This window comes from Mixophyes fleayi, chromosome 10, assembly GCF_038048845.1.
Source record: "Mixophyes fleayi isolate aMixFle1 chromosome 10, aMixFle1.hap1, whole genome shotgun sequence".
Classification (NCBI taxonomy): Eukaryota; Metazoa; Chordata; class Amphibia; order Anura; family Limnodynastidae; genus Mixophyes; species Mixophyes fleayi.
Window position 1 is genome coordinate 92,423,488 of NC_134411.1, and position 14,652 is coordinate 92,438,139.

General features: G+C 42.2%; 1 protein-coding gene across 3 annotated transcripts in view; it reads left to right on the forward strand.

Annotated features, from left to right (window-relative positions):
- The window catches only part of CDH13 (cadherin 13), a 651,169-nt gene that overhangs the window by 362,171 nt on the left and 274,346 nt on the right, over positions 1 to 14,652 (forward strand). For all 3 annotated transcript variants that reach the window (XM_075189159.1, XM_075189158.1, XM_075189161.1), the window contains one exon: positions 3,320 to 3,430. In XM_075189159.1, the coding sequence (XP_075045260.1) occupies positions 3,320 to 3,430 (111 nt within the window). The remainder of the gene's footprint in view (positions 1 to 3,319; positions 3,431 to 14,652) is intronic.

A 14,652-nucleotide genomic window follows, 5' to 3' on the forward strand; every position in this document is an offset into this window, starting at 1 on the left:
CCAGTGATGGACAGCAGGAGGCCTTAGGGCAGTATTGGCAAACCTGTGGCACTCCAGGTGTTGTGAAACTGGGACTTGTAGTTTCACAACACCTGGAGTGTCACAGGTTAGCCAACACTGCCCTAGGGTTACATGTGGCCCTCCGAGTCTTCACCTACGGGCCCCAGCTCCTTCCTGCTTTATAGTTAGATTTGTTTGTTAAAGCTTATAACACTTGTTTAAAATGCCTGCTTGAGATGTTATTACTAATCGGTTTCTCTCTCTTTGGTTAAATATATTAATTTATGTTATTAATGAGATTAAGGATATTGTACAGCTCTTTTCACAGTTAGAGCGCCACCCTTGTGGCCACTGAAGTATATCAGGTTGCCTATTAGTGGTGTAAATGGTCTAATTCTATTGCTTATCACAGCAATAATATAGGGCAGTGGTTCCCAAAGTGTGCGCCGCGGCTCCCAGGGGTGCCGCGGCGCTGTCACTGGGGTGCCGCGAGCCAGACATAAAAAAAAGAACACAGAAACTTACCAATCAGCGCGGCGCCGGGACCCAGCAGCCTCCTCTCTCCCGCAGCAGCTGTCACTGACGTCTATATTCAGTGACAGCTGCGGGAGAGAGGAGGCTGCTGGGTCCCGGCGCCGCGTTGATTGGTAAGTTTCTGTCTTCTCTTTTTTTTTATGTCTGGCGTGGGGCAGAGTGAAAAGGATGGTGGCAGCGGAGGGGGACAGGGTGACAGTGGAGGGGGACAGGGTGACAGTGGAGGGGGACAGGGTGGCAGCGGAGGGGGACAGGGTGACAGCGGAGGGGGACAGGGTGGCAGCGGAGGGGGACAGGGTGACAGCGGAGGGGGACAGGGTGGCAGCGGAGGGGGACAGGGTGGCAGCGGAGGGGGACAGGGTGGCAGCGGAGGGGGACAGTGGGCAGCAGAGGGGGACAGTGTGACACCGGAGGGGGACAGTGGGCAGCAGAGGGGGACAGTGTGACACCGGAGGGGGACAGTGTGACAGTGGAGGGGGACAGCGGGCAGCAGAGGGGGCAGCGTGACAGAGGGCTGCAGATGGGGCAGCGTGACAGAGGGCTGCAGAGGGGGCAGCGTGCCTGGGGGCAGAGGAGAAGGGCAGAGGAGGGGACAGCGTGACAGAGGGCAGAGGAGGGGACAGTGTGACAGGGCAGAGGAGGGGGACAGCGTGACAGAGGGCAGAGGAGGGGACAGCGTGACAGAGGGGGCAGAGTGCCTGGATACAGAGGGGGCAGAGTGCCTGGATGCAGAGGGGGCAGAGTGCCTGGATGCAGAGGGGGCAGAGTGCCTGGATGCAGAGGGGGCAGAGTGCCTGGATGCAGAGGGGCATTTTTGCATACAACTAAATAAGTATTTTGTCGTGACCTAAATACTTATTACAATTTTTTGACCCAACTACTTCTAAAACAGGACTGCTCAGTAATTATTTTGGAGGGGTGCCTTGAAAAAATTTGGAGACTCTAAGGGTGCCGTGAACTGCAAAAGTTTGGGAACCACTGATATAGGGTATTATTATATAAAAGTGGAATAGGGATAAGTTGTTGTGAAAAAGTAGTTTTTTTTCAGAATACCTCTATTAACTAAATAAATATAATTATAATTGCTATCTATCTATACTTTCAACCACCAGCTTTCCCCAGCAAACTCTTTCATTTTAAGGTATCCTGTAATTAGAACAGTTCTGTGTATGGTGTTAAATGATTGGTCAGCGCGATAGATGAATATAGACTGTGTATTTCTCCCTGTGGCTGCATGTATAGTGGTGGTCAATGTAATAGCATCACATCACAGTCCTTCCCCTATGACATTAGGACCTCCTGCTTCATTTATGTTAATGTTTAGATGTTGTTCCTAAAAATACTTCTCATTCAGGACCCCCAACTGTCCCAGTTTAGGTGCGACAGTCCTGATACAAAGGGACTATCCCGTGGCCCTGCGGGTCGGGAGTTTCTCCCGATTTCATTAACGTTGGATGTCCCGCGTACCGGCAGCAGGTGTGCGCGGCACTTATGGGGTGGTTAGGGGGGGGGCTGGGGCGGCCCAGTGCTTCTAAAGTTCCAAATACGCCCTAGGGGGCATGGCACGCCCCAACATGGCATAGTCATGCCTCTTCACAACGGGTTGGGAGGTGTGTTAATTGAAGCCCCTCATCAGATGGAGGGGTCACTGATAATGTCTTTCTTTCACGTGTCACGTTTGTCATACCTCCCAACATGTCTGTTCCCGGCACTATGACAGGGGGTGTGGCCACGGCACGACAGGGGGTGTGGCCACGGCATTGGCAGTGGAGTGGCCACGCCCCCAGAGGGCTGCCTAGTGCTGTAAAATGCTAGACTGCCCATTACATATTATCCTTCCTCCAATATTCCCACCCACGGGACTAACCTGTCACTGAGCGGGACAGAACCCTAAAATCGGGACTGTTCCACTAAAGTTGGGACAGTTTAGAGATGTATGCATTTGTATACAATCATTTTTTCTTACATTGGTATTGGTGCATATAAAATGTATAGAGCTAAAGGCAACTTGATTAATGGCTCCTTAGAGGCACATGTGAAAAGCAGAATATATTAGCACAGCGCTGTCAATTAAACAGTGTGTATGAAACAAACAAAATGTTCCATGTTTTTGTTGAATTTGCTGTGCTACAACGGAGCAATCGCCACTTGACCCAGATTTGAATTTGAGCATCCAAACTTGCGACTGGTGATCTAGGTTTGCCATTTGCAGTTCCAGCTGGAGCTGATTGACACATGGTAGAACTCACTCGGACAAGGTCAAAACTGTTCAACCTTTGTTTTTTGCTTTTTAATTGGTCAAAAAATTGAGATATTCTGTTGGACGTTCAAATTTTTGTGCAAATTTTGTTGGATTGGTTCGAGAAACGATACACGGCTGGTCTGAGCATCTCTAATTACCACATAGGAGAATATTTAAGGTGGCCCCTACACTTACCAGGGGCCCCATGCATCCGTTATTTCTATGGGCTGCTGGCTGAAAACTGGGGACAAAGCATTTAATACATTCTATATTCTTGTGATGTTTCCTGCTGGGTGTCTTTCAGCTGCACACTGCACTTTGTGTAGTTTGTGTAGCGATGAAGTACACAAAATCGTCTGTCTACAGTACAAGGAACACAAGCTGTTTCTAATATTATACCTTGTCAGACTTTTAGCAAAATAGAAACATTTGTCAGTATAAAAAACAACAATGGGTACGTTGTTATGAATTTATTGTATGTCGATTATAACCTTATTATTATTGACACTTTACAAGTTATATGTTGATTTGTTTTCTCCTCAGAACAAAGTATCGAGACATCATGCACTATTGAGACACAGAAGAGCTATTGTGGCCCCCACCGTCTCTATTCCTGAGAATCAGAGAATACCTTTTCCCAAGATTGTGGGCAGGGTAAGTCTTCGTTCTGTTACCGGCTGTTACTAATACTACCAATACAAAATATTGTGTTATTTATGAATTGTAATAAAGATGCATTCAGTACGGTCTTAAAGCATTATAGGGTCTGAGCAAACACAACTTTATAACCACACCACTAGTCCACCACAGTCCACCGTAAATTGCACTGGGGGAGGAACAGTGCATTGATGGGCGCTAATGCAATATTTGGGTAGGGTCCCAGTCATGCCATACTCAGCCCCTGGGTCACCCGCCCTGATCTCAATAGTGAGCACGTTATTTTGACAGCAGAGTGCGGGACTTGGGGGGGGGGGGGTGCAGGGGCCTTGGATGTAGGGAGGTGGGGTGACCTGCTGTACCCCAAGCTTGCAGTAGTATAAAAGAACTAGAGTGATGTAAAGTTTTACAAATTAGCGCTACAACAGAAAACTAGTTGAGCTGCCTCTGTAGTTCTGGGAAATATGGGAGATTGGTTATCAGGCATCAAGTTGTTTAAAAACAAAACATGCAGGTTGCCCAAAATCACTTTTTTAGGACTAGGAATAGGTTTAGAATTTGAGTCATTAAGTTAGTTAGGAGGAGCTGAGATTAGTGTTCAGGTTACTTCAACTACTGCTTAATCAGATAGTTTGCAGGTTAAAGTTTGGTGCAGGTCAAGGTATTATAGGAAACATGACTCATGCCAAGGTCTAATGGCACAAACCAGGGTCCAATTTAGCCCCACGCGCAAGTAGCCAAATTTAATAAATATTCCGTTTGTTCAGCCGGAGCCTGATTCCTTTTGGCGTTACAAGGGCCATTTTGAAGAAGGCCACACACACAGGTCGACATAGGTCATCTTCTAAATTGAATTTGCCAACATGCCTGCCAATGATCTGATTGATCAGACTTAGAGTCCTTTTAAAACAAGACCTGCAGGATGCGCGATATCGCAGCAGATATCTGAGCATCTCTGTAATCCCTTGGCTGAAAGAGAAGACTCCCTTATTTTATACTGGATTCCCCTTGTCTCCCTATAGTACAAGAGTGCCGAGGTGAAGGCTATTTTTCGACTTCTGCCTATTGAGGCTTCATGCCTAGGTAGTATAACGGAGCGACACTGTTTTTACTCATTTATTAAAATGGCCCTGGATGAACTAGTAAAAGTTAGATTTGATTGGCTAAAGAATTTGTACTATCTTTTTGTGTTAAGGACATTCTGCTGATTTTGTATTTTGTGTTGGGTTTACTTAAAATACGGTGTAGTTGTGCTGGATTTATATCTTCCTGGAAGAATTACATTTTCACTGATTATGTTGTATCTGATTATGTTGTATCTTGTAGAGTACATAATCAAAGCTGTGTCCAGGTCAATTTTCTCATACTGTTACCTACTATCACTTTCAACAAAATCATGGACACGAAAAAATGAACTTTGTTGCAGCATAAATGGCAGAATATCTGTTTCGTTTGCTGTAATTTTGTCGAGTTTCTTGTTCTGAAGTTACAATCATAAACTTCTAACCTGGCAACATAGATTTATATTGTGAAAATAGAGATTTAAATATTGAATATAAATTAAACTCCTCAGAAGAAGGGCTTGTGCACAGTCCCCCGTAATTATCTTGACCACCGTGTAGTAAATAGAAGGAAATCCCCTCTGTAGGTTTGTAATACAGAGCTACAGTGACCCTGCAACAATAATGAATTGATGGTAAATAAGATGACCTTTATTTGGTGTACCAGAGAGACTGGCTTTATATTAAGCGGTTGGTGCATAAGTAAACTACACCTTTAATTGTATAGTTATTTCTTCCGCTAACCTTCCACCGTGACACGCACAGCGCCAGTCGTGTGGGATAAGCTAAATCAGCACTGCAGGGTGCAGCCATGTTGATTTATGGCAGACGTCAGTACCTCTTGTCACTTGTACGGCATTGAGCAGGGAAATTAAATCAATTACAAGAAGTGAAAGGGAGCCCTGCCAGCACACAAGATGGTTGCTCAGCGCAGCGGTGGCGTATATCAGTTATTTTCTGCAGTTACAGCCTCCTGAACACTGATTTAAGTCATTTCCTAATGTATATTAAGTGGTGTACACTAAACATTACATAAAGTTTGCATTAATTACGTTGATACTGAAGTGTGGTGCTGCAGATTTGTACAAGATATATTAGGGTGCATCTGTTAAACACAGTGTTTTATTTGTTACTTAAGGCTCTAACCTAAAAAAGAAAATGTGGAGGAGTTGCCCACAGCAACCAATCAGATTCTAGCTACCATATTCTAGAATGTAGTAGATAAATGACAGCAGGAATCTGATTGGTTGCTGTGGGTCTTATAAATCTCCCCCTTATACTGTATGATGCTGAATGTATCACAATATACGGTCCTGTCCTCAGGGTTCTATTCTCTTCCCATATGTCTTTCTCTTTATTCCTTTTTATATGGTCTGGTTTATTGGGCTGAGTTTCCCGTTTTTTGCCTGTGTGTCATTGGCTTCAGCTGTTCAGTTCTGTTTGTGCTCTGAAGTCAGATGTTTAACTATCCTTGTCTTCCATTAATTGAACTGTGTACAGATGGAGTAGGCTGTATTGTATCACCACCATTAGCCATTAACAGCATACCCCCCCCCCCCAACTTGTCTGATTTAGGGGACTGTCCTGATGCTCCTCTGGTCCATGCATCTGTACTAACTATCAGGAAATTGGGCATACCTTTCAATTAGCACAGCGAGTGGTGACCTCACTTTGGTCAATTATAAAAAATAAAATAAGGACAAAACAAACATTTCCATGGGCTGCGCACATTGTAATAAATCATATGAATGTGTTGGTCAGTCTGGGGAAAAGTTATTGTAATCGGACAATAGGGACATCACCTTTCACCTGTGGGTTCCAGTGTTTACTCACTGCTGTGAAAAGTCAATCAATGTATTACTTTAGTTATGGTTAGTAATATATAACATACAGTACTGCAGAACTCCCAACTTTTAAAAGCATAATTGGGACACACATAAGCCTCGCCCACATCACATCCAGTCCTGCCCATTTCTGTCTAATCACTCCCACGTTATTCTAAGGCCACACCCCAATCAGGTTCCACAAATCGGGACAGTCCCACCAATATAGGGACTGTTGGGATGTATTAGGGAAAAAAATTAAAAACTTTATTTTATTGTAACCCCTAGCAACCAATACACTTGTTCTACAGTTTAGAAATAAAAAATAATGTCTGATTGCTATGAGTTACAATTCCATTACTTTGTGCCCCAGTTTACATAAACATTCCCAAATGTCTCCAACCATTGGCAAACACGACACAACATATATACAAGTAACCCGGGATAGAGAACTGGCCTTTCAAAGTTCCACAGTTTTATACTGTGTGCTAAACCTGAGAAATATAGATACTACAGGAATTTTTTACTATACAAAGATCAATTCTTATTTGTAATCCCGTTATTTGCTTTTCTAATGATGAAGTCCAATTTTGGCTCAATATGGCGGGGGATTCATTGCTGAACAGCTTTCAAATCAACGTTGCCCGGTCGTACGGTTATAATATAAGTCGCTGTAATTGACACGACGATCATGGGAATGGATCGCCTTGTTGCAGCAAAGCTGTGTTAAGCCACTTAACGACGTGTCCGAACATTTCATTAAATAGCGATTGCTCCAGCTCTGCCTCGTGGAGGATGCACAGAGAACTGTGATCTGACAAATCATATAGGATATGCAATCTTAAGGGATGACCATGAAATTAAAATGTTTAATAACACTCTTGGCAGCTTCCGGCCTTGTGCCTAGATGGTTCTGGTGACAAATGGCAAATTATGGCATTATTGATGCAACTCCAGCAGTGGAATATTATATTCCGTTTTTTTTATTTTATTTTTTTGGCCCCTGATCATACGCTTATCTTCCAATATCCTTGTCCTCATGAAGTGAGATGAAATAGAAAGCAGCAGGTTATATACAATTCTGATTTAATTACAATGATGGGCTCTTTGTCGGGGATCCATTAAGAGTGATAGATATATAGTGGATTCCTATGACAAACAGAGAGCAATACAGATATTTACTTATTGGCGGTAGTCTATGGATCTTTCTCAATTCTGGTCCTACCTGGATTTTTTTTTTCTACATCTAGGTCAAACGCTTTGTCAGAAAAGTAATATTCTACAAAAGAACAAATGGAGCCGTTTCTATGAATGTATTTTATTACACTTCAGATCTGGTTCCAGAGACCTGTTCCTTAGAGGCTCTTGAAATTCACTTACTGAAGTTCTACACTTATAATTTACAGTCTGATTCTGCTGGGTTGGGAGGAAAACTATCTTTTTACTGCAGAATTTTTATTTTAGATTTCTGTCGACTGCTTTAACAACTACATTTATTTGTATGCGTTATAAGGTATATATTTTGAAATTATAATGTATCTCTGGATGGGACTCCTTATGTTGAGTATATATATACGTGTGTGTGTTATATATATATATATATATATATATATATATATATATATATATATATATATATATATATATATTTATAAAAGCCTAGTGGCGTGTGTTAGTCTCTGTGTGTGTTGAAAAAAAAAACCAAGCTGCAGCGCCACCTGCTGGGCAGAGTTATACACTGACCTACTAAATTCTTAGTGTGTGTGTGTGTGTGTGTGTGAAAAAAACTCAGAAAGGGCTGAAATTTGGTATACTAAGATGTTTTTAATTTGTTAATTTAATTTGTTAATTGTTAAAAGTGTTTATAAAGATTTAAAAAAAATATGTATATATTTCTTGAAGGAGAAGTGACAGTTGGGAGTGGTTGGTGGTTGCCGGGGGTGACAGTTAGGAGTGGTTGGTGGTTGCCGGGGGTGACAGTGGGGAGTGGTTGGTGGTTGCCGGGGGTGACAGTTGGGAGTGGTTGGTGGTTGCCGGGGGTGACAGAGCGAGAGGAGTGTGATACTTAGGACCGCTGAGAGAGATCCCTGTGTCTGGATAGACATCTGGATAGATGTGTGTGTGTGTATATATATATATATATATATATATATATATATATATATGTATGTGTATATATATATATGTATATATGTATATCTATAATATAAAAGCCTAGTGGCGTGTGTCTGTGTGTGAAAAAAAAACCAAGCTGCAGCGCCACCTGCTGGGCGGAGTTATACACTGACCTACTAAATTCTTAGTGTGTGTGGGGAAAAAAAACTCAGAAAGGGCTGAAATTTGGTATACTAAAATGTTTTTAATTTGTTAATTTAATTTGTTAATTGTTAAAAGTGTTTATAAAGATTTTTAAAAAATATATATTTCTTGAAGGAGAAGTGACAGTTGGGAGTGGTTGGTGGTTGCCGGGGGTGACAGTTGGGAGTGGTTGGTGGTTGCCAGGGGTGACAGTGGGGAGTGGTTGCCGGGGGTGACAGAGCAAGAGGAGTGTGATACTCAGGACCGCTGAGAGAGATCCCTGTGTCTGGATAGACATCTGGATAGATGTGGCGATAAAGATGAAGGATGAGGTGGTGACATGTGGACAAAACCACGTTAAAAAAGGGCGCTTGCATCGGGAAGTAACGCTCTTCCCCTGAGGAGGCCTGGGCTATGGCCCAAATGCATGACAAGAACCTTTTTAACACCTTAAGTAGCTTGATTTGGCTAAAATGCATGAGTATCATGCACGGGTTAACTTGTGTGTGAGTGTTTGTATGTATGTATGTATGTATGTATGTATGAATGTATATATATATATATATATATATATATATATATATATATATATATATATATATATATATATATATATATATATTAGTGTTCACTGACCCCCGTGTTTTGGTTTTGGTTTTGGATCTGGATTAACTTTGTGTTTTGGTTTTGGCAAAATCGCACTTGCATGTTTTGGTTTTTGTTTTCAATCCCAATTTTTTTTCTAAAATCACATATTTTTGCTTTTTTTTCCCCTTACATTATTATTAACCTCGATAACACAAATGTCAAGTCATTTGCAGTCAATGTTGACCACCTCACAGGTCACAATATTAATTTCATACACTTTCAAACAAATACTGCAGTTACCTGGCTGGATGCTAAGCGACAGAGCAATGACTCAAACACATGGCAGTTCCTAGCACATCTATGAAACATTGCCACACAGCAGTGGCAGAAAAGAAAAGTGGTGCAAGATGGAATTGTCTTTGGATCATGAAATCCGTTATGGTTCATTTGATCGCTCCACCGGTTCCTTGGATAACTGTGGTAATTCTACAGCTAATACATGGTGATGCAACAAGATAGGGGGGGGTGGGCTACCGCGCTCCCTTTAGGCTGTGTAAATATGTATTGCTGCCTGGGGGACACGGAGCAAAAGAGCAGTCCCAACCCTTGATAGTAACTTAATAAATAGAAAGGATGGTCCCCTATGGTGCAGAAAGGGCAAGTGAGAGTGCCCTTTCTGCGCCATAGGGGACCATCCTTTCTATTTAATACATGGTGACGAGAGCTGCCCCCCCCAGGGATGCGTGCTTTTATCTGACCCAGACCAATCCATGGTGCCAGACAATGCACTAAAAAGAGCCATTGTAATTCACAGCAAAAGGTAGTTCATCACTGAGCTTGGAATCGGCCCCAATTCTCAAAAGGTACCTTTGATGTAAAGTGCAGATTACAAACACTTTGTGCAATACTGATGAAACAGCAGCAATGTGGAAGGTAATACATATACACGTCTATTTAGACATCCATGCTTCTGCAAGCAACTTTGTTCTTTGTTAATAAAACTGTTGTCTTTTTACTGTTCCAAAAAATTATAAATAATCCTCCACCATTCTTTGGATATTGATAGTAGGATCAAGTGGAGTTACAGCAGAAGTGTCACTAATTCTGGTCAATTCTTTTACAGTAGACAAGATCAGATGTCAAAATATTCTGCCGAGTCATCTGCATTATCAATGGGTGTCTAAGATTTTTGCAAAGCGCACAACAGTATATAGCACATGTAGGTAACATTGGCACACAGCGGTAGCTGAAAGGAAAAGCGGTACAAGATAAAATTGTCCTTGGGCCCTCCCAGACACCCTTATGTTGAATCTTAAAACGAACATGCACACTTTAACAAACCAAGCACTTCAGCGACAAGGAGTGCCACTTTTGAGGCTGATGTGCTTGGTTTGTCTGGGCCCCCACAAAACAAGGAAACAATGGGCTTAAGGCACCTAAGGTAACAGTGCTGTTAATGAACTGTACTGTGGCAAGATGTTGTTGTCATCATCCTCAGCCTCATCCTCACCCTCATCAGTTTGTACATTATCCTCACACATTATTAATTCATCACCGCTGGAATCCACCATTACAGAAGTCTCAGTATTTTGATGTAATTGGCGGGAAAGGCCTTCCTCGTGGAACTTGAAGTTCATTTTTATAAACATCATCTTTTCCACATTTTGAGGAAGTAGCCTCCTACGCCGATCACTGACAAGGTTCCCGGCTGTGCTGAAAACTCTTTCCGAATAAGCATTGGAGGGTGGGCAGCTTAGGCAGTGCAAAGCGAGTTGGTACATGGGTCTCTAGAAACCCTTTTTTTCCTCCCAGTATGTAAAAGGACTGTTTGATATGTCTATTTCTATGCTGTTGTGAAAATAATCCTCCACCATCCTATGGTTGTTGATAGTAAGATCAGGTGGAGTTACGGCAGAGGTGTCACGTTTTTTGGTCAATTCTTTTAGACCAGACCAGATGTCAAAATGTTGTGCTGAGTCATCTGCATCATCCCTGGGTCTCTTGGGAAAGCTAAGTTTTTTCCTAGCAGCAGTTGACTGAGAAACTGAAGGAGGGGACGCAGTCCTGGCATGTAACACTTGAGCTGTCATCTTGCTCACCAGGAGCTGCTTGCATCTCTTCAGGTCTGGGTCAGTTGGAAACAGAAAGAAGACATAGCACTTAATCCAAAAATCAAGCACAGTCGCCAAAATGTAATGATCCGATTTCAAGATTTTGATTATTCTTGGATCCTGATGAAGCGAATAAAGTACTTGATCTACAAGTCCGACATGCTTGGCTTAATTGCTTTGTTTAATCTCCTCCTTCAGTTTCTCAAGCTGCTTTTCCAAAAGTCTAAATAAGGGAATCACTTGACTCAAGCTAGCACTGTGTGAACTCGCTTCAAAGGTGACTACTTCGAATGGTTTCAGCACCTTGCACAACCTGGAAAGTATTCTCCACTCTGCTTGAGTAAAATACATCCCCCCTCCTTTCCCAATGTCATGGCTTGTGGAGTAAGCGTGGATGGCTTTTCGCTGTTCCTCCATCCGCAGAAGCATATACAGGGTGGAATTCCACCTCGTCACCACCTCTTGCTTCAGTTGGTGGCACGGCAAATTAAATTGCTCTTGTAGCTGCTGCAATTTCCTACATGCTGTTGCAGAATGCCGGAAATGCCCAGATATTTTACGGGCTACAGACAGCATCTCCTGCAAGTCCCTGTCATTTTTTAAAAATTTCTGTACCACCAAGTTGATTGTGTGAGCAAAACAGGAAATGTGATGGAATTCATCCAGCTGTAATGCTCTCACAATATTGGTGGCATTATCAGAAATGACATATCCTGAGGAGAGTCCATGCAGGATAAGCCATGTTGCAATGACATCCCTTAGTTTGTCAGTTGTATGCCTCTTAGTGAAGCAAGTGATACACAGAGTAGCCTGCCTCTGACAAATGTGACATGCTGCTGCTGTTCCTGCTGGTGAAGACGAATCACCAACCCAGTGGGCTGTCACAGTCATATAATATTTAGTTTGCCCAGTTCCGCTTGTCCACATATCTGTGGTTAACTGTACAGCGGGTAGAATGCCATTTTGTAGCCAAATAATTACATTTTTACGAACCATCTGTTAGAGGTGAGGAATAGCTTTTCTAGTGAAATGGTGTCGTGATGGAATTTAGTAACGGGTGCACAAGACCTCAAGCAACTGTCTATAATTAACTGCATTAATAGTGGATATTGGACGCAGATCTAATACTAGCATAGTCGCCATGGCGTCTGTGATCCCCTTTGCGACTGACTGGGTGACAGCTTTCATACTTGCTTCCTCTTGCAAAGGATTGTTTAACAGTCAATTGTTGTAAACTACTAGTAGTCTTCTTCTTGGTCTGCTTCTAGGATGAAGATTCACTCCCAGCAGCAGTGGGACTAATGCTCAAGAATTATTCGGTGCAATCCAGGATAGTGGAGGTGTCATCTAGCCTTAGCAACTTGGATGCAGGACTAACCCCGATAGTATAAGTTTCCAATTTTCCCAACAGCTTGCCATGAACTCGCTTCAAATGGCGTAACATGGATGGAGGTTCCTAGATGGTTGAGGTCCCCCTCTTGACTGACTGTGGCTTGACATACGCTACAAATAGCTAGACAACTGTTGTCAGGATTTGGGTAAAAATAATACCACACATAAGAGGGAGATTTTTTGGTCTTATGTCCAGGCATGACAGTGGCCTTCTTCTTATCATGTGCAAGATCTTCTTCCACCGGTGCAGGACTTACACAAGCAACATCATCCTCATCAACATCCTCATTGACTCCAAATTCAAATGTTCCTTTATGTTGTCAGTGGGGAGTTAAGTGCATAGAGATACTTTAACATTTCAAACCTGTTCAAAATTGGATAGAATCTCACCAGTTCCAGGGTCCAGAATATTCTTGTGGCACAATCTTCAATAGATCCCGATTCTAATTGTCTATATTCAAACGTTGGCCCACATTCCAAGTTTGCTTTGAAAATAAGAGCTTTTCACTTTTTTTGCTTAACATAGATAATACCTTTTCAATAATTTTTTTTCAACGGTTGGGGCTATGGTTTTCTGTCTACGTATTGAGAGGGGGGGGGGGGGCACATGAAATTAAATCCAGGACAGCGTGTGCCCGAAGAGCGAAGTTGCTTCATTACAAAACTTACTATATACCACGTGCGCTGTTTCCTTGCAAGGATATAACCTATAATACAGCTGTTTGTGGAATCTTATTTATAGCACTGCATTGTGGAACCTAGTTGTTGAGTATAATTGTTGAAAAACTATTTTTTTTGCAGACCAGAAATATATATTGAACTTGTCTGTAGCTGTTCCTTCTTACCATTCCTGTAATCTGAAAGCCCAGCTAATTAAGCAAACTGGGCATCGTTTCTGGGTGATATTCGCAGGATTAGAGTAGTTCTGCTGGGCATGAAATTAACTTGGCATTACATCAGAGTAAACAAGTTCTTTACTGAAATGTAAATCTGCTGGTCGGATCCTAGTGGGATTATACATTTGTGCATCCTATTTTATATATATATATATATATATATATATATATTTGTAAGTTAGAGGTTGTAAATAACTTTCAGGTATAGCTAAAAAATCTACCTTTGAAACAGGTATATTCAACTGTGTGGAGTTTGTATGTTCTCCCCGTGTTTGCGTGGGTTCCCTCCGGGTGCTCTGGTTTACTCCCACACTCCAAAAACCTGGTAGGTCGGTCAATTGGCTACTATTTAATTGACCTTTGCGTCTGTGTGTGTGTGTTTGGGAATTTAGATTGTAAGCTCCAATGGGGCAGGGACTGATGTGAGTGTGTTCTCTGTACAGCGCTGCGGAATTAGTGGCGCTACATAAACAGCTCATGATGATCAACTCCACCCTCCAAATGTCCGTGGAATAGACAGATCCCTCAAATCAAGACTGTACCACTTAAAGTGGGACAGTTGGACGGTATGATCTGATACAACTGCAAACAGTTCTAGCCCTTTTTAGTAAAGTATTTAATTTGCTCAATATAGAGCACCAAAGTTCAGCATTCTACGTAATAAGTGACTGAGGAGAAGTGTGTCTACGTTTTGTAGCTGAAACACAAAGCTCTTCTAAGAATGCTTTTCTACTGGTAGACGTTGACAGAAGACTGTAATAGAATCTGGTGTCTACACTTTCCCAGGTCAGAAAGGACAATCAAGCCACTCATTTGAAATAAACAGGAAAAGTTCAACTGAATGCGATGGAAGTCTGAACATGGAAGTAGTAATTACTTTGAACTAACTTTCTTTTTATTTGCGCACCGTTGGCACAGAGGATGGGCTGTAATACGAGGGCACAAAAGCATCTGAATAAAATGGACAGTTCAATCTGTGTGGTAGGGAATTTACACTAAGCTCCAATAAGGCAGTGGCCGATGGGAATGATTATACATTCTCTGTAAAGC